The 25,340-nt window shown below is 40.4% G+C and overlaps 3 protein-coding genes, 1 long non-coding RNA gene and 2 pseudogenes across 7 annotated transcripts; 4 read left to right on the top strand and 2 right to left on the bottom strand.

Moving 5' to 3' along the window:
* Positions 1-17,615, top strand: part of LOC103447654 (anthranilate synthase alpha subunit 1, chloroplastic-like) — a 38,055-nt pseudogene extending 20,440 nt beyond the window's left edge.
* Positions 610-3,994, top strand: LOC103447421 (uncharacterized). The gene is made up of 4 exons (XR_531076.4): positions 610-1,036; positions 1,115-1,199; positions 1,580-1,667; positions 3,249-3,994. It is a non-coding gene; the product is annotated as an uncharacterized lncRNA (long non-coding RNA).
* Positions 4,312-8,669, bottom strand: LOC139189315 (putative disease resistance RPP13-like protein 1). 3 transcript variants are annotated; one of them, XM_070808048.1, is made up of 3 exons: positions 5,617-8,669; positions 4,870-5,510; positions 4,312-4,757 (listed from the first exon to the last, which is right to left on the bottom strand). In XM_070808048.1, the coding sequence occupies exons 1-2, from the start codon at positions 8,462-8,464 to the stop codon at positions 5,425-5,427; spliced, it is 2,934 nt and encodes a 977-aa protein (XP_070664149.1). In that variant the 5' UTR covers positions 8,465-8,669; the 3' UTR covers positions 4,312-4,757; positions 4,870-5,424. The 3 variants fall into 3 exon arrangements, with proteins under 3 accessions (XP_070664149.1, XP_070664150.1, XP_070664148.1); XM_070808049.1 differs by having other exon boundaries at positions 4,870-8,445; positions 8,529-8,662; XM_070808047.1 differs by having other exon boundaries at positions 4,870-8,669.
* On the top strand, positions 12,025-13,811 carry LOC114819704 (uncharacterized; annotated as a pseudogene).
* Positions 17,616-17,782: 167 nt separating the features above from the next.
* Positions 17,783-23,063, bottom strand: LOC103429888 (putative disease resistance RPP13-like protein 1). 2 transcript variants are annotated; one of them, XM_070808036.1, is made up of 3 exons: positions 19,580-23,063; positions 18,391-19,435; positions 17,783-18,278 (listed from the first exon to the last, which is right to left on the bottom strand). In XM_070808036.1, exons 1-2 carry the CDS (start codon positions 22,915-22,917, stop codon positions 18,400-18,402), a joined length of 4,374 nt encoding a protein of 1,457 aa, XP_070664137.1. In that variant the 5' UTR covers positions 22,918-23,063; the 3' UTR covers positions 17,783-18,278; positions 18,391-18,399. The 2 variants fall into 2 exon arrangements, with proteins under 2 accessions (XP_070664137.1, XP_028944076.1); XM_029088243.2 differs by having other exon boundaries at positions 18,391-23,063.
* Positions 23,064-23,869: 806 nt separating this feature from the next.
* Positions 23,870-24,758, top strand: LOC103447415 (pleckstrin homology domain-containing protein 1-like). Its single transcript, XM_008386603.4, has one exon. It carries the CDS (start codon positions 24,112-24,114, stop codon positions 24,547-24,549), a length of 438 nt encoding a protein of 145 aa, XP_008384825.1. The 5' UTR covers positions 23,870-24,111; the 3' UTR covers positions 24,550-24,758.
* The last annotated feature ends 582 nt before the right edge of the window (positions 24,759-25,340 follow it).

The raw sequence follows: 25,340 nt of genomic DNA, 5'->3' as shown, positions 1-25,340 counted from the left end.
ATTGTAAAAGAAATACGTTTGAGCAATCTTAGCAAATTTCAGGGCAAATCAACTTAGCGCAAAAGAAAGAGTCAAATTTTGAATAGCGGTGAGTAAACAAGTTAGCAACAAAACAATGAAAATTGTAAGAATTGAGAACCAGAAAATATATAGCTTGAAAGGTGAAGATTCCTAGAGGAAAACTTCACTTTGTCAAATTTTGAATAATGGTGTCGTAGTTTGCTCTTCATTAATTGGCCAGATATGAGAGAAGCGTCTCAACAGAAAACAAGCTATGTATTTTGGCTGTCATAGGCTCAACATTATCTATTCTAAAACTGAGGAAGAATTTGACTGTAGCTACAGTCAAGTTTTTGCCCCTCTATTTCACGTTACTTACAATAATGCCATCAGATTTGGCTGAATATTTACATCTCTACCGCTGACCATAATTTGGGTCTTTTAGGGCTGTTGGTTTTGGGCCCGAAGTGGGCTTCGATGGTGACCATTGAATGGGTTAAAGCCCTGAACGTCAAATGCCTATTTTATCCTATCTACTTTCTAAATCCGACGCATCGGATTGGAAATTGCGTGGGTATTTTGGTCATTCTCAGGTTTGGGAGAGTGGTGGTGTTGCCGAGGGTGAGGGAGGAAATTGAGGGAGGTTATCACTGACCCGATTGAGTGAGGGATTTTGTGAGGATTCCACTGACATGATTGACTGAGGATGGTCTGACATTCGGTAAGGCAAAAATAGAAAGAGAGAGGCGGGTTGCAGAGGCAGAGAGAAAGAGGGAGGGGTGGGGGCACTGAACAGTAGCAAGTAAGGCTCTTCTAACAGGAGCAACCAAGGTGTTTTGATGCTTTATTTTGGCGGTGAAAGGAAGGGTCACATGTAGAGAGAGAGGTTTCCTTTCGCGCACATTGTTGTTTCCATCCGTTTCAATCGCTTCGACAGCAAGCCGCCGCCACCACCACCTAGAACAAAAAATAAACACCCGCCACTGCTCTTCAGCCATCGTCTCCGGCGATCCATTCAAATCTCCGATCGAAATAGGTATTTACTTCCGATTCCATTGATTTCAGATCGTTCAAACTGAATTATTGTTGAAATTGTGTGATGGGTTGAATGCAGAGAGAAACTTAGGGAAAGACGAGCGACGTATTCAAAGGGTACGAGCGCCACTAAATTGAGCTCTCTGCCAACCTCATCAAAAAGTGTACGGTAGCTTATTTATGTGTCAGCGAGCTCGGTTTTGGTGATGTTTGGTGCCCAACAGTGTTGCAAGAAAAAAATGAGTGGAAAAAGATGAAATTGGATTATGTGTTTGTCTAATTTGTTAAGTAGTCTGAAATCCAGAGGTTTATTTGGTCCCTGCCACTGAACTTTGATTTCTGCTATTAATCGCTGCTGAAATGTGACTTTTGCTATTAATTTTTTACCTTTCATATTTATGCTACTTTTGGATTCCGTTCGAATTAAATATTGTAGTTAATCTTGATATGAATTCTCTCTGCAACAATAATTAAGGATTTTAGTTTAAATTATTACTATTTTGTTCTTGATCTGGCATTGAATCTTTCTTAATTTGGACTGCAGGTGGTTTTGACATGGAGGAGAAACTGCAAGAGGTTATGATCTTGCTGCACTTAAGTACAACTGTTCTTCAACTCATATAAACTTTCCGGTAGGGTTCAAACTGTTAAGAGTTTTATGATTTTGTAAAAGCTTTTTAGTAGCAGAAGCTTGGTCTTTTTGCAGTTGCGTTATTACACTATACAACTTGAGTTAGTATGGGTTTCTTGCTAACAGATATGACTTAGGAATTCTAAAAGCGGTTGCATTTTACAATATACAACTTCAGTTAGTATTAGTTTCTTAATGAGTGGCATGTGAATGTCAAATTTTTTCTTAATTTAATTTCTGAAAGAAATGCGTTTAAAGGTGGTGCTATGTGATGAAGTTAGCCTTCTGTTTTTTTATTATATACTGGTGGTGGACATTTTTAGCATATTGGTTGAGAAAGATTTATCATTTTCTATAAGATAAAGCTTCATTCTCACCATGTTGTTGATGTTTGTGATTTGAGTTTATAGTGCTTCTAAATGCTGTTTTAATTTAGGAATTTGAATAATTGTTTTAATTTAGGTTATTGCAGGATTTGAAATTTGTGATGATCATTTTCATATTTCTATAAATTTTGAGAGAAAAAAGCATGTGAAAAAGCACATTAGTCTCTAGGTATAAATCCCATTAGTCTAATTATGGCTAGGATAAAAAAGCATGTGATAAAGTGAAGACGGGGATAGAGAAAAGGCTTTTGGGAAAGTGCAAAATGGGATGAAGATGGTTTGGGGGGAGGGAGGGGAAGGAGGAAATTACTCAAAAGAAAGGGAAAAAACAGGGGAACAAGCTTATTCAACTAGCTATCCAGCCAGTTCATATAGTGTCTTGCAAGTTGACATTGTTTTTATGTAGTAAGTTTGAAACCAAACTTATGTGTGAAATTAAGGTCATTTACTATTAGATCACAGCCATACTATTGTCTAATGGTCACAATTTCATACTACCTCTTTATTTCAACCAACCACTATAAAAAATAATGACTTTGCTAAGAAGACTAAACTTTGTATTTGAAAAGAACCACTAATTTAAAAAGAAGACAATAAAACACTGATTGAAAACCATAACCATAAATATATTGGCTCTTGATGTTAACTTAATAGAATGTAAAATCAAATTGAACTGCTTATTTTACCGTATCGATTCACCTATCTCTTGATTTTTCAATTATTTGGAGATGACTGTTAATTTGTGATTTTGTGGGAATTACTCAAGTAAAATGTGCGTTGTCTAAATTGCTGCATTTGAGAATGCGATTGTGTTGCTGCTGCCTTTTGAGTGAATTTTTCTATGAATATTATTCATGGCTGTTGTCAATTATAGTTTGAAACCCCACAGCAGAGCGGGGGCAATTTTTCTAGTATTAAGCTGTAACAGATACCAGAAAACCGAAAAGCTCTATAGACAGTAATTTCGTATGTTCGTGATGGTAGTTTAAAGTACGGTAGACAAAAGAAACAAATAGGACAACTATTAGAACAAAACACAATGAGAAGATATTGTAGTAAATGATCACTTCTTGCTCAACATTGCGGAGGAAATACTAAAAGCGGATTTTTTGCCCCAATGACGAAGTGGAAATTTTAGACTATTATGCGACAATACGATATAATCTGAATTGTAAACTTTGGAAAACATCTTCAAGGAATAAGGGCTCGCCCTCAGGTGGATGATGAAGCTGGTACTGCGTCAAATCTATGCCCTCAATGTGGTACTGAATATGGTGGGGTTTGCAATCAAAGCACTATCCATCTGCAATGTCAAGCATGCGAAGGAATGACGCCTCATGAAGTAATAACAGTGTACCTCAACACTGTTTAGGATGTGATCAGGCATTTTGTGGTACATATTGGCACGCAGGGGTTGCACAAAGTGATTCTCGCTGTGTGTGCATTCGCGAGACTTTTAAACCAATCTCAGAACTGACCATCTCTAGAATCCCTACTTCCGCACATGAAAACAATCGACATGAACAAGTTATCACTGAGAAATGTATTGCACTGTTGGGAAGAACATTGCAGGATGTTATTGCAGAATGGCTTGCAAAGTTGAACAACAGAGAAATTGATCGAACGAGGATGCCCCAGAATCATGCTGAGGCAATAACTTCTGGGACACCTACGTGCAATTACTGTTATGAGAAGCTGATCTCCTTGCTCTTGTACTGGTTTCGGATTTCGATTCCCAAATATCATCTACCCACAGAGGCATCAAACAGGGAAAATTGCTGGTATGGATATGCATGTCGGACACAGCACCATAATGAAGAACATGCTCATAAAAGAAATCATGTGTGCCGGCCAACTAGGGGCACTTATATGTAGATCTTCTTTCTCTTGTTTCCTCTGTTTTGAGAATTAGAAATTTATTACAAGCTTATCTTCTCTGGTACTACTGAGATTTTCTGGCAGCCAACATTTATGCATAGGAGTTGTTTACTTTTGTTTGCTCATAAGTTTCGCGTACATATCATTGCACGACTTCAAACCTACACATGCGAAGCAACTTGAAAACTTTTGAAGCTCTGTGCATCCCTGAGGGCATGATGAAGTGGTAATCATTTGATAAAGACATGATTAGTAGATAAGATCATCTTGCAATACTAATTAAACAAATCGAATTTAGGCCGCTTGAGATCGATTAGTAGACAACCGAGGGTTTTCGATACTCTGGGCTTACAACATTCAAGCATGATCATAGATTCACAGTTCCACAGAAACGAAATCATCATCCATATTTTACAAACCAAACATTTGAATTCGAATTCCACAAAGTACCAAAATCTACCTCTCAATAGACATAATTTGGAAACAAACTTGAAAAAGGAAATTCGGAAACTAGGGCTCGTAAACTTGTTGAAGCTCGTTTTTCACCGAAGACTAGTTCGTTACAACAAACTGTGGTATAATAGAACCACCGTAAGACACAGTAAGAAACGAGGAACAATTCCACTCCATTTAACCCATCAGTTTCAAGCCTTCTGAGAGATGGTAGCTGTGCCAATGCTGGCATTGAAAAACAATATTCACAATCCACAAGTCGAAGAGTAACAAGATGAGAGAATGAACGAGTCATCTCCTAACTGATTTGGAATTTTTGTAGCTCCGTATGTTTCTATCGCAAATACTTTCATGTTTATATGGGATTGGAGTACCTGTAAAATTTGTTATTACAAGAATATTAACATTTGAAACATGTTTATGATTTAAATTTTTCACAGCCAGATCGTAAATAAACACATAAACGCACGTTGACGAATTACGTACCATTGCAAATCATATCTTTCGGCCAGAAATCGTTATGTTGGGAATGTAGAAATCTTGGCCCAATCTTCTTCCGTGTCTCTCTGGCACCGTTGTTTTAGCAATCACACTGGGAAGATATCTAGACGAGAAAGAGAAGTGGGTAGCCCTTCATCTGGCAAGCTCTGGAGTTGAGGACAATAATAAATCTCCAACTTCTCGAGAGAGATGAGGTGTCTTAACGCCTTGCCGTCAATGGTTTTCAGATTCGGATGATTGTAGATTCCGAGAGAAGTGAGAGTGGTTGGCAGCAGCCCCTCTTCTGGAAATGATTCGCCAATTTCTTCATCTTCACATCCTCTGAAGCTGACATCCAAGTATTTGAGAGAGGTGAGTGTTTGTAGACCCCACCGCATACGGTTTGCCATCAGTTCTTTACAACTCCAGATACTGAGAAAACGCAATTTAGACGGCAATCCCCCTTCCGGAAATGATTCCAATTCTGGACAATCCCTTATACACAAAGACTCGAGAGATGGGAGAGAGATTTGCATCTCCTCTGGCAGTGACCTGAATTTGTTACATTCTTTGATTTCCATCTCCTCCAAGTTGGGCGCTTGCAGTCCTCCATGGGGGAAACCCACAAATTCTGGGCACTCCTTTATCTTCAAAATTTTGAGGGATGGGAATTAGATTCTTCCGGAAATGATTTAAATTCTTTACACCCTACTATGGACAGAGACGGAAGAGATGGGAGCGAGATTTGCATACCTTCGGGCACTGACCACAAGTTCTTAAAATGGCAAATAGTTATCTCCTCCAAGTTGGGCGCAAGCAGCACTCCACCACCCACAAAACATACCAGATTCGGGCATTCTGATATTTCCAACTCACGGAGGGATGGGAGTTCAATATTGAATTTATTGCATTCTTGCGAACAAGCAAGGGATTCGATATTAACTTCCTCCAAACGTACGCGCTCAAGTCTTGGGAAGTAGTATAACGGTATTTTCCCCGTTAGTTTGGGACAGTTCTCCAGACTAAGCTCACAAAGATTAGGAAAATGTCCGCCTTCTTCTTCTTCACCTCCAGGGAAACACCACTCTTGCCATTCCGGCATACTGCAGAAATTCAGAAACTCTAGAGATTTAAATGCAGGTTTAATTCCCCCATAAAACTCAGACCCCACTGATTCCACTCCATTTAACCCATAAATTTCAAGCCTTTTGAGGGAGGGTAACTGCCCCAATGCTGGCAAGGAGAAACAATATCCACAAGTCTCAAGTCGGATAGTGACGAGGTTAGAGAAAGACTCATCTCCTAACCAACCTGGAAACTTTGTACCTCCGTATCCTTCTATAACCAGTACTTTTAGGTTTGTATTGGGTTGCAGGTTGCCCAGCACTCGGCTATCGTTTTCAGAATCGATAGTGTCACCTTCCCATTTCAAACGTATGTCACTAAGCTTCTTGTCCCTCAGTTTGGCCTCCAAAGCATCCTCAGCACGTTTGATATTTTGAAGCCCTGACACATGAAGATTTCCACTCAAATGCTGAAACCCCTTTAACTCATCAATGTTTCCCCCGGCATCTTTGCTCAAGACAAACTCACCTTCAAATGTTTGGAGATCTTTCAACTTGCCCATGTGGGGGGGCATCATTTTTAATTTTGTACCTCTGAAATCAAGATGGCGCAAGTTGATAAGTCTTCTCAAATCAGTGGGCAACTCAGCTAGATATATACAATTTGACAACAACAACGTTTGTAAATTATACAAACTGCATACGGTGTCAGGTAATTTCTGGATTGGAGTGAACCACAAGTCAAGGTACCGTAGATGCTTCAAGTTGCTAATCGAATCAGGCAACTCCGTGATATCATGCCCACGTAGTTTGAGAACTCTTAAACAATGTAGCACTAAAAGGAGATCAAGTCGTACTTTTGGCGATGGAAAGTGATTGCCAAGAATGAAGGTGCGCAGATACTTAGCTTCATAAATATTGTCAAATCTCTCATAATCAACATTAGATGAATATTGCATATAAGAAAAATGACGACCCTTGCTCACAACGTCCAATGAGAAGTTGTGGTCTTCCAATCTAATGCAAAATTCTCCAGATACGTAAGTCGCCAAATCATGCATCAGATCATGCATGATGAAACAATCATTTGAAGACGAGTATTGAAAAAATGACCGTGAGATTAGATCATCAAAGTATTTCTTTCCAACATCTTCCAACCTAGTCTTCTTTTGGGGTTGTATAAGATCTTCGGCCATCCACAACAAAATTAATTTAGACTTGTCAAATAAATAATCTTTGGGAAATGTCGAACAATAAGCAAAACAACGCTTCAGCTCTGGAGACAAGTACTGGTAGCTTAGCCATAGAGCCGGCAAAATGTCAATCTTTGCATCTGACAACTCCCATATGTCACTTTTGAGCACATTTTCCCATTCCTCCACATTTGATTCAGAGCGTAAGAGACCACCGAGCGATTTTGCTGCTAAAGGAAGGCCTTTACACTTGCTCACAATTTGTCTTCCAATTACCTCCAGATTTGGATCTACAATAACACTTGCATCTTTGAAGGCATGTTTTGCAAATAAAGACCAACAGTCTTCCTCAAGTAAGTGCTTTAAATAGTGAGTTTGAAGAGTACCCATCGTAGATGCAACACCACCATTCCTTGCGGTGACAATGATCTTACTTCCATGAGCTCCAGACTCAAAGGGGCGCCTTAAGGATTCCCAAATATTGTAATTCTCGTTCCAAACGTCATCAAGAACAAAAAGAAACTTCTTCCCCGCCAAAGCATCTTTGAGTTTGACTTGAAGTTGGTTTAGGTCTGTGGTATCACAGGTTCGTGAAGTGACTGATGCATAAATTGTTTGTGTGATCTTAACAACGTCAAATTCATCAGAAACACAAACCCATGCCTGGAGCTCAAAATGCTGCTGCACTCTATCATCATTGTATAAGAGCTGAGCAAGGGTGGTCTTTCCGATCCCACCCATGCCCACAATGGGAATAATGCCAATCTTACTACAAGTGACATCATTTGATAACAATAGTTGAATGATGGTTTCCTTCTCACGATCTCTTCCATACACATCAGAGCCTTCTACTAAAGAAGTTGAAAGCAATGTTTGTGAGATTTTGTGTCTCCTACCTCTTTTCAAATCAAGGGCATCTTTTTGTTCTACAATGAAGCTTAGCCTCTCAAGAATTTCCTCTATCTTGCTGTCTACAGACTCATCAAAAGCATGGAAAGAAGCAGAGATGAGGTCTTTTACCTTGCTTGTGCTACTTCCAAATTCAGCTTCAATTTTCCGCCTCAACGCTTCTGTCTTGATCTCGTCCAGTAGGTCCTCAGCATCAAGGACGGCCTCTTTAAGCTCGTGCAGCCACAGCCTCACATGTGGGTTACGTAATTGCTTTTGCTCGGCATCATCATAAACAGCATTGACAGACATCAACTTGATCCTCAACTTCTTAAGCAACCCATCAGTCAGTTTCTTTCCTCTGATGAAGTTCCTGACCTCCTGAGAATCCAACTTCACAAATACTTGCTGGAAGAAACCCGAGAGAGCGGCTCCACCTACCACCGTCAACGCCATGATCAATCTTTTCTTTGCAAATGGAAATTTTGTGACAGAGTTAAGAGAATGTATAACAACTAACCAAAGACCCAGGAGGATCTGCAGAAGTAAAAATCTTCAACGCCATGATCAATCTTTTCTTTGCAAATGGAAATTTTGTCAATAATTCAAGCGGTGTTGGTCGTAGAACCTGGCTTCCCTCTGCCGAGCAGCTTGAGTATCTAGCGCAGCCCTTGAATTCTGCGGGCCCAGTCCAGCATCATCAGCAACATTCCCATCCGCAGAAACTGGGGCAGCCCTTTGCTCCTGTTTGGCCCAACTTTTGTTCAATTCTTCTCAGCCCAGCTGGCTTGCTCCCAGGCCCACCGCCGCATCTGGCCTTTTAGGCTCACCAAGATCCACTACTACCGTACCAGCACCTCTCTGCTCTCCGATCTCGATGCTGTCCTCGCTCGCGTCTCACTGTTTCGTTTCTCTCAACTCTTTGCTCTGCCTCGCACCCTTTCAACTGGAAATCTCTGTCGAATTCGCACCCTCGTACATCGCACCCTCGAGGAATCCAGCCCTGATTTGTCGCTCTTCAAGTTCAAGTACGGCGCCGTTGTTCTTTTCGTTGTCCTCGGGCTGCTCAACTCGCTCTTTAAGGGGTAGGCGGTGGCGAAATTACTCTTCAAGCCCTTCGGGTTCGTGATGAAGAGTGATGAAGATAAGCCACAGAGAGCTGCAAGGGGAGGATCTGACAGACTGTTCGACGCTCGTAGCCTCATCAATTGGCGCCAAGGCGGTGCCACGACCAGCGTCAATGCTGGTAACTTTCCGCTGTGGTTACTTTTTTCGGTTTTCTTCTGGAAGTGCCCTTCTCTTTGTTTGTTTCGTTGATTGAATTTCCTCTATCTTGGTGTCTACAGACTCATCAAAAGCATACAAAGAATCAGAGATGAGGTCTTGTACCTTGCTTGTGCTACTTCCAAATTCAGCTTCAATTTTTCGCCTCAACGCTTCTGTCTTGATCTCGTCCAGTAGGTCCTCAGCATCAAGGACAGCCTCTTTAAGCTCCTGCAGCCACAGCCTCACATGTGGGTTACGTAATTTCTTTTGCTCGGCATCATCATAAACCGCACTGACAGAATTCAACTTGATCCTCAACTTCTTCAGCAACCCATTAGTCAGTTTCTTTCCTCTGATGAAGTTCCTGACCTCCTGAGAATCCAACTTCACAAATACTTGCTGGAAGAAACCCGAGAGAGCGGCTCCACCTATCACCGCCAACGCCATGATCAATCTTTTCTTTGCAAATGGAAATCTGGTGACAGAGTTGAGAGAATGTATAACAACTAATCAAAGACCCAGGAGGGTCGCGTCTTCCCGGACATCAAAGGTGATGACTTGTGTAGAAATAAAACCACTCGTTATTATAAAGTCAATAATTCACGCGGTGTTGGTCGTAGCAACTGGCGCAGCCCTTGAATGCTGCGGGCTCAGTCCAGCATCATCAGCAACATTCCCATCCGCAGCAACTGGCGCTTGGCCCAATTTCCGTTCAATTCTCCGCAGCCCAGCTGGAGTGCTCCGAGGTCCACTACCGCATCTGGCCTTTTAGGCCCACCAAGATCCACTGCTACCGTACCAGCTTCTCTCTTAGCTCTCCGATCTCGATGCTTTGCTCTTCTCCCTCGCGTCTCACTGTTTCGTTTCTCTCAACTCTCTGCTCTACGTCGCACCCTTTCAACTGGAAATCTCTGTCGAATTCGCACCTTCTCTGGTGTACATCGGTACTCACTGTTTTGTTTTGGATTATTGTTATTTGGGAAATTTTGGCGTCTGTGTTGGTGAAATTTTCTGGAAATTTCTGATGGATTATTGTATAAATTTCTGAATTTTTATATGAACTGTTTTCTTCGTGATTTATCTCTACTTGTGGGTTGTTGGGTTATTTTTCTGGGACCTTTGATATGCAGTACATTTTGACAAAAATGGCTGCCCAAGTGTGAAGCTTTTTGCTCAGTATTTAGATTCTTCCCTCTTATATTCAATCCTGATTTGTTTTTTGCTTACATTTGTATTGGATTTTAGTTAAGATCCTGGTATTGGTTATAGCGTCTACGAAGAACTCAAAATAAAGAAACTTGTATTTTAAGTCATTGTATTGATTTTAAAATCCTGATATATGAACAGAGGCATTTCAAAAATTCGGTAGATTTCTTTGTTTATTTGAACAAATGATACAACTTATAATTCCAGTTAGTATGGAAAGAACAAGTTAACAGTTCGATAATCTATTTAGATTCTACTTTCAAGTTTTTCAATGATAACAGTCCCTATAATATTTTTTGTGTATTTTGATGCATGAGCATGGACTAATTGTGGAGGGGAAGGTTTGATTAAACCTTTTTGATGCACTTTCAGTAGGCAAGTGCTATTGGATCATGTGCTTGTCATCTGCAGGCAGGGCAAACCACACAATTTGGGATCCACTAAATATAGACCGTTTACTTATGGGGAAGATAGAAATATCTGATTAGACTTGGAGGAAACATGGTGGTGTTAGGGTGCAGGTAATTCTTTATCCCAGTTGGATACGTCCTATCATTGTTATGATTTTGTACTTCAAACTCTTACGGATATCATAATCTTGATATCCGAATTTGATTGGGTATTGTCGTGATGGGGGTGAAAGGCTGCTAGTTATTGAGTACCTGCCTACTGATACTTTAGCTAAGCATTTGTCCCACTGTACTTTAAACAAAATCCAACCTTTTTTTTTTGCTTTCTCGTCTTTGGCTTTAGCTGTTGTATCAAGAATGCTACCTTTTAGCTTAGCTTCTAAGATTTCTGGATGAACCTTTTGTGAAGTACTTCCAAATATATAGTTTTCAAACAATCAATGAAATGCAAGATGGCGTTGACATTAGTTTTGTATAACACGAAACGGTTAGGCCATTAATCTTACCTGGTAGTATTGCTAATCCTAGATGATGTTTAACATTGCCTTTCATTTAGAGAAGTCGTGGTGGGGGTGTGGTGTTTACTTTTTAGTGTAGTCTTCTATCTAGTGTGGATGTACTGTGCTTGTCTTCATACTGCTAATTTCTCAAGATTTGCATAAGCAATCAATTCAATGTTTGAGTTTTGTTCCTCCAAATTGAGAATTAGTGGCTGTATTTGTTGAAGATTAATTTTTGGTCATTGCTTTTTCATAAAAGGAGAACCAAACCATTGAGTGGACCATGCATTTAAGCGTGGCTATTTATATTGCTAAAGTTTTAGTTATCGTAGTACTAAGGGTCGTCCGTTATACCATGATTTGAATGCTTATAGGGTTCTCTTTGACGAGGTATGCCTTTTTCAGATTCGATCATCTTAGTTAAAAATATATGTATTTTCAGTCATGTCCGTGTCCATTACCATTTTTTAGGGTGATAATGTAGCGTTTGGATGGACTTGTAGGATGGTGACCCTCGCCTTTCATGTTTTGGCCTGAATATTTAAGAATGTAATAACTTTTCTAGTCGAAATACTACTCATCCGTTTGATCATTTCGTTGTTACTATATTTAAAGAACTTTTTCTGCTTGAGATATGCTGACTTTACTGGTTGATTATTTACACTCTGGGAAGAGTCTCCAGAAAGTGTTGTTTATAGCTTTGGCAATGTTGCTCTAGATCTGCTAAGTGGAAAGTAAATCCCTCCAAGTCATGTAAGTGGGGTGCTATATAATATGTCGGATGCACATTATACCATTAGTCTGTACTACATCTTTACTTGCTTACACATACTGGAGCCTTCAGTGCTTGTCATATTGGAGTGTGTCAACTTGGAAGTTGTCGCGCAAAGTTGAAATTGATTGATTACAAATATTCTGTAGTGGATCTGCTCATACTAAACTTGATTGTTGCCATATGATATGATAAATAACTTTTGAGTATTCAATCTCTCCTGCATGTTGGATTTGAGCATCAGTTGTTTTCATAGCCTCCGTATCTTATCGGAAATAATGAGGTAGTTAAGTGGTACTAGAGCATCTTGCATACCCTGTGAAGAATTCTGGGCCAAGCTTGTTCCATCAGACTCGAGATATCCAGATGTTGAGATTAGTTCAGATGAGCTTGCAGTTTGCTCAAAGATCGTGTTCTCTTCTATCCGCAAATGCAAGTGGTGCAACATAACAAGGAATTCAGACCACTCTTCTGCCACAATACAAAATAAAAGTTCAAATGCAATAGTTGTTGACGGGACTGTAATCCAAGCTGAAGACACTATTATTATCAGATGCGGAAGTGAAATTACTTCAGGTCCCGATATGGAAGGATATTTGAGCTACAGGTTCAATGTATTGCCTGGTCCTGAAACTTGTCAGAAGCGGTTAAAGATTTCTATGGATGTCGAGCATGCAAAATGCTGCGTTTACTTGAATATATGGCATGATGTTGCTACCATTGCTCCTTGCTTCCTTAATTTCTGCAACGGATGCTTGTCTGAGTGGTTAAAGAGATACAGTTTGTTGGAAGAAATCACTTCCTGCTTAACATTGCGGGGGAAATACTAAAAGCAGATTCTTCACTAAAACGCTCCAACAATGAAGTGGCAACTTTAGACTCTTACGCAACAATACAATCCAATCTTGTTGTAAACTCTGGAAAACATCTTCGTGGAAAAAGGGCTCGCTCCCAGTTGGATGAAGAAGCTGATAATGCGTCAAATCCATGCCCTCAATGTGGTACTGAGTATGATGGGTTTCGCTGCAATCAAATCACTATCCATCTGCAATGTCAAGCATGCAGAGGAATGATGCCTTCGCGCACCAATAACAGTGTACCTCAACACTGTTTAGGATGTGATAAGGCATTTTGTGGTACATATTGGCATGCGCATGGGGTTTCATGATTTGATTCTCACCATGAGTGCAGTCGCGAGAATTTTAAACCAACCTCAGAACGGACCATATCTGGAATCCCTACTTTAGCGCATGAAAACAATCGATGTGAACAAGTGATCACTGAGAAGTGTATTGCGCAGTTGGGGAGAACATTGCAGGATGTTATTGCAGAATGGCTTGCAAAGTTGAACAACGGAGAAATTGATCGAATGAGGATGCCCCTGAATCATGCTGAGGCGATAACTTTTGGGACACCTACGTGCAATTACTGTTATGAGAAGCTGATCTCCTTCCTCTTCTGCTGGTTTCGGATTTAGATTCCCCCCAAGAGGCATCAAACAGGGAGGAATATAAGGAGGCAGTGTTGGAAGCTAAAGAACACATTCTAGCTGGGGATATATTTCAGATTGTATTAAGCCAGCGTTTTGAGAGGCGAACATTTGCAGACCCATTTGAAGTTTACCGAGCATTGAGGATAGTTAATCCAAGTCCATATATGACTTACTTACAGGTTTGTCTCGTTTTCAGCGAGTCATTGGTTCCAGTCTACTTGTTCATCTTGTAATTCTAAGATTATATGAGTATATACTTCCATGATCAGGCTAGAGGCTGTATTCTGGTTGCTTCAAGTCCAGAAATTCTGACACGTGTCAAGAAGGTAAGTCAAGGAAGTCCAAAAAATTTTAACATCTGAGTGTTCATGTTATTCTGTTGCTAGCTCTTAAACCTCTACGATGGTTCCTATAAGATCCCTACATTTTATGTCTTCTTTGGTCCCTTTTGCTTCCCTACGATAGTGTTGTAATCTTCATTAGCTATATGTTGCTGAGCTATGCATTTCTTATTTTTGTTAATAGCAAACGATCACAAACAGGCCTCTTGCTGGGACTGTTAGAAGAGGAAAAACACCTAAAGAGGATTTATTGCTGGAAAAGCAGCTTTTGAATGATGAAAAGCAATTTGCAGAGCATATTATGCTTGTAGACTTGGGGAGGAATGATGTCGGGAAGGTTTATTATCTTTCCCTTCTCGTATTTGTATGATTATTACTGTATGTTGAACTTTATTCTCCAGAGTGTAAAACCATGCATATGCTAAATTTTATTCTCCGCGGTATCTGTTTTCAATCCATGGCGGGTAAAAGTATTTAATGTATATTTCAACATTAGCTTAATAAATTTACACTTGGTGCCTTGTCTGTTCATGGCTTACGTGATTACTCTTTCTTATATTTATAAATTTTTATCAATCTGTTTTTTTCAACAGTAAGTATCTCCTTTCGATAACATAATAAGTAACCTAATATCTATAACGATTGGGGACACATTTGCGCATCTGAGACATTAGTTTCAGAATTTTTTTCTTGTTAAGTCTATATCTATATTCATCAGTGTAATGTACTCAAGAACCAATTGAATTAAGGGGATGGAGGTTTAATGTAATTGAAGGTCACTGGAGAGTTACTTGATGATTTAACTAGCTGGGATGTTCTGCATACTGCGTTGCCGGTTGGGACTGTCAGTGGAGCACCGAAGGTTTTCATCATGAGCCCTTTTTCATTTTTGTTGGCATTCTTGTTTTATTTCGTATTAGTTAGCTTAAATTATCCTAGACTTAATTAACCTGTATAATCCTGCAAGTACAAATCTTGAGGATTAACCTAATCAGTTAGTAATCGGCTTATTACACCACTATTGGTTGATATATGGAACATGATGTCGTGATTTCCTAATCCATCTTATATGGACTCGCTTAGGATTTTCGAGTTTCCTCATTTACTGCAATGCAGGTGAAAGCCATGGAGCTGATCGATAAGCTGGAAGTGATTAGACGTGGTCCATATAGTGGTGGCTTTGGGGGAATTTCGTTTTCTGGCAACATGGACATCGCCCTTGCTCTGAGAACTATTGTTTTCCCAACTAGCTTTCGGTATGATACAATGTATTCATACAAGGATGCAAACAAGCGCAGAGAGTGGGTTGCTCATCTCCAAGCCGGGGCAGGAATTGTCGCTGACAGCGATCCAGCTGATGAGCAGAGGAAGTGTGAGAACAAAGCTGCTGCGCTTGCCCGCGCTATTGATCTTGCAGAGTCTTCGTTCGTTGATCCTGTTATGCCTGGATATTTTGTGTACAAATCTGGAAATTTTGGTAAATCTTGTTCACTTGTAACATTCTCTAGAATTTGTGAGTTTAATTACTGCTCGAATTGGTTCAAATGTTACTGGGAGGGGGTTAAAGGATCAAACTTTGGCTAAAGTTGCAAACTTTCTTTCATTTTCCATGATTAGGGGTTAAATTTTGGCTATTGTTTCCAGTTTTCCCAAGTGAAAGTGTCTCTTTTAGAGTGACAATTGTGTCTCCACCCGTCCACGAATTACAAAACCCCTTAAATCCGTTTGTATGTGTTCTGTGGTATAAATTATATTACTAGAATGAACCTTTTCCGGCCAGAAATGATGCCGCTGCTGGGGACCCCTTCTCCTCAAGCCTTTTTGACTCTCTTGTTAATTGGCACTTACTATCTTCCATGAATTTTGCTAGCATGTGGTTATGCTCTGAGTTAAGAGCTTTTACGTTTAGTTGGAATGTTTACGATCCAATTTATGTAGTTGTCGGATGTCTGAAACATGAAGTTGTTCTGTTTATCGCTGTTGAAATGTTTGGGGCGTTACCATAGCATATTTCATGAATCTGTCTTGTTTGAGTGCAAATCTGTTTTCTTTTCGTGGTAAAGATTTTGTTTTATAATTAGCAATTAAAATTGCTCTGTTGCTCATAAATAGTTGAATATATAAGTATTTGTTTCTTTTTTAATGAACATAACAATGGCCGGTTACGTATCTTTGAGATCTAAATTAAAGGTTCCTGGGTCCTTTGTGAATATATTCAAGGGTTGGCAGAAGTTGCAGAGGGCTTGGGAACAAAACCCTGTGAAGAATTCTGGGCCAAGCTCGTTCCATCAGACTCGAGATATCCGGATGTTGAGATTAGTTCATGTGAGATTGTAGTTTGCTCAGAGATCTTGTTCTCTTCTATTCGCAAATGCAAGTGGTGCAAGATAACAAGGAATTCAGACCACTCTTCTGCCACAATACAAAATAAAAGTTCAGATGCGATAGTTGTTGACAGGACTTTAATCCAAGCTGAAGACACTATTGTTATCCGATGCGGAAGTGAAATTACTTCAGGTCCCGATAAGGAAGGGTATTTAAGCTACAAGTTCAACGTATTGCCTGGTCCTGAAAGTTGTCAGAAGAAGTTAAAGATTTCTATGGATGCCGAGCATACAATATGCTGCATTTACTTGAACATATGGCATGATGTAGTTACCGTTGCTCCTTGCTTCCATAATTTCTGTAACGGGTGCTTCGCAGAGTGGTTAAAGAGATCACTGGAGAAACGTTCAAGTGTACTCTGTCCCCATTGTCGAGCTATTGTACAGTTGTTGGAAGAAATCACTTCTTGCTTAACGTTGCGGATGAAATAGTAAAAGTTGATTATTCACTAAAACGCACCAATGATGAAGTGGCAATTTTAGATTCTTATGCAACAATACAATCTAATCTTGTCGTAAACTCTGGAAAACATCTTCGCGGAAAAAGGGCTTGCTCCCAGGTGGATGAAGAAGCTGATAATCCATCAAATCCATGCCCTCAATGTGGTACTGAATATGGTGGGTTCCGCTGCAATCAAACCACTATCCATCTGCAATGTCAAGCATGCGGAGGAATGATGCCTTCACGCACCAATAACAGTGTACCTCAACACTGTTTAGGATGTGATAAGGCATTTTGCAGTACATATTGGCATGCGCAAAGGGTTTCACAAAGTGATTCTCACCGTGTGTGCTGTCGCGAGACTTTTAAATCAATCTCAGCTCATGAAAACAATCGACATGAACAAGTTATCACTGAGAAGTGTATTGCACAATTGGGGAGAACATTGCAGGATGTTATTGCAGAATGGCTTGCAAAGTTGAACAACAGAGAAATTGATTGAACGAGGATGCCCCTGAATCATGCTGAAGCAATAACTTCTGGATCACCTACGTGCAGTTACTGTTATGAGAAGCTGATCTCCTTCCTCTTGTACTGGTTTCAGATTTCGATTCCCAAATATCATCTACCCACAGAGGCATCAAACAGGGAAAATTGCTGGTATTGATGGACTCGTATAGATCTTCTTTCTCTTGTTTCCTCTGTTTTGAGAATTAGAAATTTATTACAAGCTTATCTTCTCTGGTACTACTGAGATTTTCTGGCAGCCAACATTTATGTATAAGAGTTGTTTACTTTTGTTTGTTCATAAGTTTTGCTTACATATCATTGCACGACTTCAAACCTACACATGCGAAGCAACTTGAAAACTTTTGAAGCTCTATGCATCCCTAAGGGCATGATGAAATGGTAATCATTTGATAAGACATGATTAGTAGATAAGATCATCTTGCAATACTAATTAAACAAATCGAATTTAGACCGCTTGAGATAGATTAGTTAACAACAGAGGTTTTCGATACTCTGGTCTTACAACATTCAAGCATGATCATAGATTCACAGTCCAACAGAAACGAAATCATCCTCCATATTTTACAAACCAAACATTTGAATTCCCACAAAGTACCAAAATCTACCTCTCAATAGACATAATTTGGAAACAAACTTGAAAAAGGAAATTCGAAAACTAGAGCTCAAAAACTGTCGTATAATAGAACCACCGTAAGACACAATAAGAAAAGAGGAACAATTCCACTCCATTTAACCCATCAGTTTCAAGCCTTCTGAGAGATGGTAGCTGTGCCAATGCTGGCATTGAAAAACAATGTTCACAATCCACAAGTCGAAGAGTAACAAGATGAGAGAACGAACAAGTCATCTCCTAACCGATTTGGAATTTTTGTAGCTCCGTATCTTTCTATCGCAAATACTTTCAAGTTTATATGGGACAAGAGTACCTGTAAAATTTGTTATTATGTGAACATTAACATTTGAAACATATTTATGATTTAAAATTTACACAGCCAGATCGTATATAAACACATAAACGCACGTTGATGAATTACGTACCATTGCAAATCATATCTCTTCGTAATCAATCACTACGTTGGGGATGTGAGAAATCTTGGCCCAGTCTTCTCCCGTGTCTCTCTGGCACCGTTGTGTTAGCAAATCACACTGGCGGATATCTAGAACAAAAAGAGAAGTGGGTAGCCCTTCATCTGGCAAGCTCTGGAGTCGAGGACAAAACCAAATCTTCAACATCACGAGAGAGATGAGGTGTCTTAACTCCTTGCCGTCAATTGTTTTCAGATTCGGATGGTGGAAGATTTTGAGAGAAGTGAGAGTGGTTGGCAGCAGCCCCTCTTCTGGAAATGATTCGCCAATTTCTTCTTCTTCACATCCTGAGAAGCCGACATGCAAGCTTTCGAGAGAGGTGAATGTTTGTAGACCCCACCGCATACGGTTTGCCATCAGTTTTTTACATCCCACGATTTCGAGTGAACGCAATTTAGACAATCCCCCTTCCGGAAATGATTCCAATTCTGGACAATACCTTATACACAAAGACGAGAGAGATGGGAATTTAGATTCTTCCGGAAATGATTTAAATTCTTTACACCATTCTATGGACAGATACTGAAGAGACGAGAGAGAGGCGTGCATCTCCTCTGGCAGTGACCTGAATTCTGGGCAATCCCATATCTTCAAATCTTTGAGGGATGGGAATTTAGATTCTTCCGGAAATGATTTAAATTCTTTACTCCCTTTTATGAACAGAGACTGAAGAGACGGGAGAGAGGCGTGCATCTCCTCTGGCAGTGACCTGAATTCTGGGCACTCCCATATCTTCAAATCTTTGAGGGATGGGAATTTAGATTCTTCCGGAAATGATTTAAATTCTTTACTCCCTTTTATGAACAGAGACTGAAGAGACGGGAGAGAGGCGTGCATCTCCTCTGGCAGTGACCTGAATTCTGGGCACTCCATTATCTCCAAATAATCGAGGGATGGGAATTTAGATTCTTCCGGAAATGATTTAAATTCTTTACACCCTTTTATGGACAGAGACTGAAGAGACGGGAGAGAGGCGTGCATCTCCTCTGGCAGTGACCTGAATTCTGGGCAATTCATTATCTTCAAATCTTTGAGGGATGGGAATTTAGATTCTTCCGGAAATGATTTAAATTCTTTACACCCTTCTATGGACAGAAACTGAAGAGACGAGAGAGAGGCGTGCATCTCCTCTGGCAGTGACCTGAATTTGTTACATCCATTGATTTCCATCTTCTTCAAGTTGGGCGCTTGCAGTCCTCCTCCATGGGGGAAACCCACAAATTCTGGGCACTCCATTATCTCCAAATAATCGAGGGATGGGAATTTAGATTCTTCCGGAAATGATTTAAATTCTTTACTCCCGTGTATGGACAGAGACTGAAGAGACGGGAGAGAGGCGTGCATCTCCTCTGGCAGTGACCTGAATTCTGGGCACTCCATTATCTCCAAATAATCGAGGGATGGGAATTTAGATTCTTCCGGAAATGATTTAAATTCTTTACACCATTTTATGGACAGAGACTGAAGAGACGGGAGAGAGGCGTGCATCTCCTCTGGCAGTGACCTGAATTCTGGGCAATTCATTATCTTCAAATCTTTGAGGGATGGGAATTTAGATTCTTCCGGAAATGATTTAAATTCTTTACACCCTTCTATGGACAGAGATGGAAGAGATGGGAGCAAGATTTGCATATCTTCTGGCATTGACCACAAGTTTTTAAAACGGCACATATATATCTCCTTCAAGTTGGGCGCAAGCAACACTCCACCACCCACAAAACATACTAGATTCGGGCAATTTGATATTTCCAACACACGGAGGGATGGGAGTTCAATATTGAATTTATTGCATTCTTGAGAGCAAGCAAGGGATTCGATATTAACTTCCTGCAAACTTAGCAGCTCAAGTCTTGGGAAGTAGTCTAACGGTATTTTCCCCGTTAGTTTGGGACACCAATGCAGACGAAGCTCGCAAAGATTAGGAAAATGTCCGCCTTCTTCTTCACCTCCATGGAAACACCACTCTTGCCATTCCCGCATACTGTGGAAACTCAGAAACTCCAGAGATTTAAATGCAGTATTAATTCCCCCATAAAACTCAGACCCCACTGATTCCACTCCATTCAACCCATAAATTTCAAGCCTTTTGAGGGATGGTAGCTGCCCCAATGCTGGCAGGAAGAAACAATATCCACAAGTCTCAAGTCGGAGAGTGATGAGATTAGAGAAAGACTCATCTCCTAACCAACCTGGAAACTTTGTACCTCCGTATCCTTCTATAACCAGTACTTTTAGGTTTGTATCGGGCTGCAGGTTGCCCAGCACTCGGCAATCGTTTTGAGAATCAGCAGTGTCACCTTCCCATTTCAAATGTATTTCACTGAGCTTCTTGTCCCTCAGTTTGGCCTCCAAAGCATCCTCAGCACGTGTGATATTTTGAAGCCCTGAAATATGAAGATTTCCACTCAAATGCTGAAACCCCTTTAACTCATCAATGTATCCCCCAGCATCTTTGCTCAAGACAAACTCACCTCCAAATGTTTGGAGATCTTTCAACTTGCCCATGTGGGGGGGCATCTTTTTTATTTTCGTACCTCTGAAATCAAGATGGCGCAAGTTGATAAGTCTTCTCAAATCGGTGGGCAACTCAGCTAGAAATGTACAATTTGACAACAACAACGTTTGTAAATTACACAAACTGCATACCGTGTCCGGTAATTTCTGGATTGGAGTGTTACACAAGTCTAGGTACCGTAGATGCTTCAAGTTGCTAATTGAATCAGGCAACTTGCTGATATCATCCCCTCCGAGTTTGAGAACTCTTAAACACTGTAGCACTATAAGGAGATCAACTCGTACTGTCGGCAATGAATAGAGATCGCCAAGAATGAAGGTGCGCAGATACTTAGCTTCATAAATAGTGTCAAATCTCTCATAATCAACATTAGATGAATATTGCATATAAGAAAAATGACGACCCTTGCTCACAACATCCAATGAGAAGTCGTGGTCTTCCAATCTAATGCAGAATTCCCCACATACGTAAGTCGCCAAATCATGCATCAGATCATGCATGATGAAACAATCATTTGAAGATGAGTATTGAAAAAATGACCGTGAGATTAGATCATCAAAGTATTTCTTTCCAACATCTTCCAACCTAGTCTTCTTTTGGGGTTGCAAAAGATCTTCGGCCATCCACAACAAAATTAATTCAGACTTGTCAAATTCATAATCTTTGGGAAATATCGAACAATAAGCAAAACAACGCTTCAGCACTGGGGACAAGTACTGGTAGCTTAGCCATAGAGCCGGCAGAATTTCAATCTTCTCATCTGACAACTCCCATATGTCACTTTTTAGCACATTTTCCCATTCCTCCACATTTGGTTCAGAGCGTAAGAGACCACCGAGAGATTTTGCAGCTAAAGGAAGGCCTTTACACTTGCTAACAATTTGTCTTCCAATTACCTCCAGATTTGGATCTACAATAACACTTGCATCTTTGAAGGCATGTTTTGCAAATAAAGACCAACAGTCTTCCTCAAGTAAGTGCTCTAAATAGTGGGTTTGAAGAGTACCCATCGTAGATGCAACACCACCATTCCTTGCGGTGACAATGATCTTACTTCCATGAGCTCCAGACTCGAAGGGGCGTTTCAAGGAACACCAAATATTGTAATTCTCGTTCCAAACATCATCAAGAACAAAAAGAAACTTCTTCCCCGCCAAAGCATCTTTGAGTTTGACTTGAAGCTGGTTTAGGTCTGTGGTATCAGAGGTTTGTTTAGTGACTGATGCATAAATTGTTTGTGTGATCTTAACAACGTCAAATTCATCAGAAACACAAACCCATGCCTGGAGCTCAAATTGCTGCTTCACTCTATCATCATTGTATAAGAGCTGAGCAAGGGTGGTCTTTCCGATCCCACCCATGCCCACGATGGGAATGACGCCAATCTTATTACAAGTAACATCATCTGATAGCAACAATTGACTGATGGTTTCCTTCTCATGATCTCTTCCATATACATCAGAGCCTTCTACCAAAGAAGTTGAAGGCAATGTTTGTGAGATTCTGCGACTACAGCGTTCTTTCAAACCAAAGGCATCTTTTTGTTTTGAAATGAAGCTTAGCGTCTCAAGAATTTCCCCTATCTTGGTGTCTACAGACTCATCAAAAGCATGCAAAGAAGCAGAGATGAGGTCTTGTACCTTGCTTGTGCTACTTCCAAATTCAGCTTCAATTTTCCGCCTTAACACTTCTGTCTTGATCTCGTCCAGTAGGTCCTCAGCATCAAGGACTGCCCCTTTAAGCTCGTGCAGCCACAGCCTCACATGTGGGTTACGTAATTGCTTTTGCTCGGCATCATCATAAACTGCATTGACAGACATCAACTCGATCCTCAACTTCTTCAGCAACCCATCAGTCAGTTTCTTTCCTCTGATGAAGTTCTTGACCTCCTGAGAATCCAACTTCACAAATACTTGCTGGAAGAAACCCGAGAGAGCGGCTCCACCTACCAACGCAAGCGCCATGATCGATCTCTTCTTTGCAAATGGAAATTTTGTGACACAGTTGAGAGAATGTATCACAACAACCAACCAAAGACGCAGAAGAATCTGGTCTTCACCGCGTGTGGACTTAAAAGGTCATGACTTCTGTAGAAATAAAAGCGCGTTACAAATCTACAACACATGAGAACCACTCGTTCTATAAAGTAAAAATCTTCACCTCATTTTTTGGTGCTTTTTGGATTTTGTCAATAATTTAAATCTAGTGGTGGTGGTCGGCCCTTTAATGCTGCGGGCCCAGTCCAGCATCATTGGCAACATGCCCATTGAAAAAAACTGGCGCAGCCCTTTGCTTCTGTTCGGCCCAATTTTCTGCCCCATTTTTCTCAGCCCAGCTGGCCTGCTCCGAGGCCCTCCTTGGCGCCATAACTCCAATACATTCCAACTTGTACGTAATAATTAAGCACGTTAAATAATATTCTACCTTAGCGGGGTAGAGGATGTTCTACTCTAAGAGAAGAGAAAATTGTGTTTAGCCACAAAATGTGTCATAATTAATTAGGCATTAAACTCAACAAATATATAACGTCTTTGTCATTCATGCTTAAAACATTTCATTTACAAGTGAATAAAAATATTTTTAAACTGTAATAGTAGTCGATAACTCATATACCAACTTTAAAGAACTGTTAATTTCATGAACCAAAACTTCTATTGTGTTACAAGGGATCAATTAATGCTCTCATTTACTTTTATCTTCACATGTACTCACAATAAAATTCAATCATGCATCAATGTGTATCAAAACCTTACATTACGAAAATAAATGATTTAGATAACGAGTGAAAGTAGTCGATCATTCTAGTAATTAGAATCTTTATCTTCAACTCACTATACTTTCGATATAAACAGTACCCCTTTGATTCATTTGGTGTAGATTAGTGTTCTTGTAACATGTGAACTTTCTAGTAGCACACATGATACCACGTACAAAGCTTCAAAGCCACCTAAGCAAATTGAACCGCGGTCACAACGGGACAGAACAGCGTTTGATATCAACCGGCCGTCTCGGTTTGCGAAATTAAACAAACAAAAAACCGATTTCTGTTTCCGGTCAGAAAAACATAAAACCTCTCTCTCCCTCCGCGGTTTCACCTCCGACCAAAACCTCAACTCCTCCCACACAAACCCACCTCACGCGCCGCCCAAGCAAAAAAAATGGAGGGCCTGTGGCGGGCGGCTACGGGCCAAGACCCGAGTCCGGAAGACTACACCGGAATCGAGTTCTGGTCCAACCCGGAACGCGCCACCTGGCTGACCAAACAAGGCGATTACATCAAGACGTGGCGGCGCCGCTGGTTCGTCTTGAAACAGGGGAAGCTGTTCTGGTTCAAGGACAGTTACGTTACCCGTTCGTCGACGCCGCGCGGCGTGATTCCGGTCGGCACGTGCCTGACGGTGAAGGGCGCCGAGGACGTGGTGCACAAGCCCTGCGCCTTCGAGCTCTCCACCACTAATCATGATACGATGTACTTCATCGCCGATTCGGAGAAAGAGAAGGAGGAGTGGATCAACTCGATCGGACGGTCCATCGTCCAGCACTCCAGATCGCTCGCGGATTCTGAGGTCGTCGATTACGATAGCAGCCGACAGTGATCACAAACTCTCGATTTTCATGGTACAGTAATAGTATGACTATAATTTGTGTTTTTTTTTTCCTTCTCTTTTCCTTAAATTTGGTGTAATAGTTGTTTTGTTTGATAAATCGGTGCTTCTACTGTTTTCTTGCTGTCGAATTTGCACAATGTAGGCCGAATTTTGTTTCTCTGTTGCTTTTTTCGTAATGTAGATGACATTTTGTGTGATTGAGAGGGCAATTCGTATGATTTTTTGTGAAAAGGTTTAAACTTTGATGTTGTAATTTGTGAAAATTGAGTCTTGATTCTGTGTTAGCTGTGTTCATTTATCCGTGCTCGTAGAATTTGCATTCTTGGAGTTGAATAGAGTTGCATTTTCCATGAAACTGGATGGTGTACAAGTGTTTTTTCCATCAAGATTGTCGGTATGGTTTTTGAATTTCTGTGCTTGAGACAAGGAAATTCTCTGTCTTTGAGTTGAATCAACCTTATTAGTCGTGTTGTCTTCGTGTTTGTAATTATACCACTAGTTTTGAGAAGATTTGTGTTACTGTGTGAACTTCATAAAGGTGCTAACAGAGCGGATCTGGTCGAAGTTGGTTGCACAAGGATTGTATGGTTTAGGGAATTTAGAGGAAGATAGGCCGTGAAATCAACTGTGTTGGATCAAAGTCGCCATGAAAATGTTATTTCGTTCACTCCATAAAAATCCTCATTAACAAAACGGTTTTAATCCTCATTTTAAGCTTTAATCATCCAAATCCAAGTTTAAAGAGTTTGTTTGTTAATATTGAGTTGAATCTAATTTTT

Source organism: Malus domestica, chromosome 11 (assembly GCF_042453785.1).
Source record: "Malus domestica chromosome 11, GDT2T_hap1".
NCBI classification, from domain to species: domain Eukaryota; kingdom Viridiplantae; phylum Streptophyta; class Magnoliopsida; order Rosales; family Rosaceae; genus Malus; species Malus domestica.
This window is presented reverse-complemented; position numbering and strand designations above follow the sequence as displayed.

What these genes read in the sequence shown, in the direction of transcription:
- LOC139189315 (XM_070808047.1), bottom strand. Translation starts at nt 8,464, where the DNA reads ATGGCGTTGACGGTGGTAGGTGGAGCCGCTCTCTCGGGTTTCTTCCAG.
- LOC103429888 (XM_029088243.2), bottom strand. Translation starts at nt 22,917, where the DNA reads ATGGCGCTTGCGTTGGTAGGTGGAGCCGCTCTCTCGGGTTTCTTCCAG.
- LOC103447415 (XM_008386603.4), top strand. Translation starts at nt 24,112, where the DNA reads ATGGAGGGCCTGTGGCGGGCGGCTACGGGCCAAGACCCGAGTCCGGAA.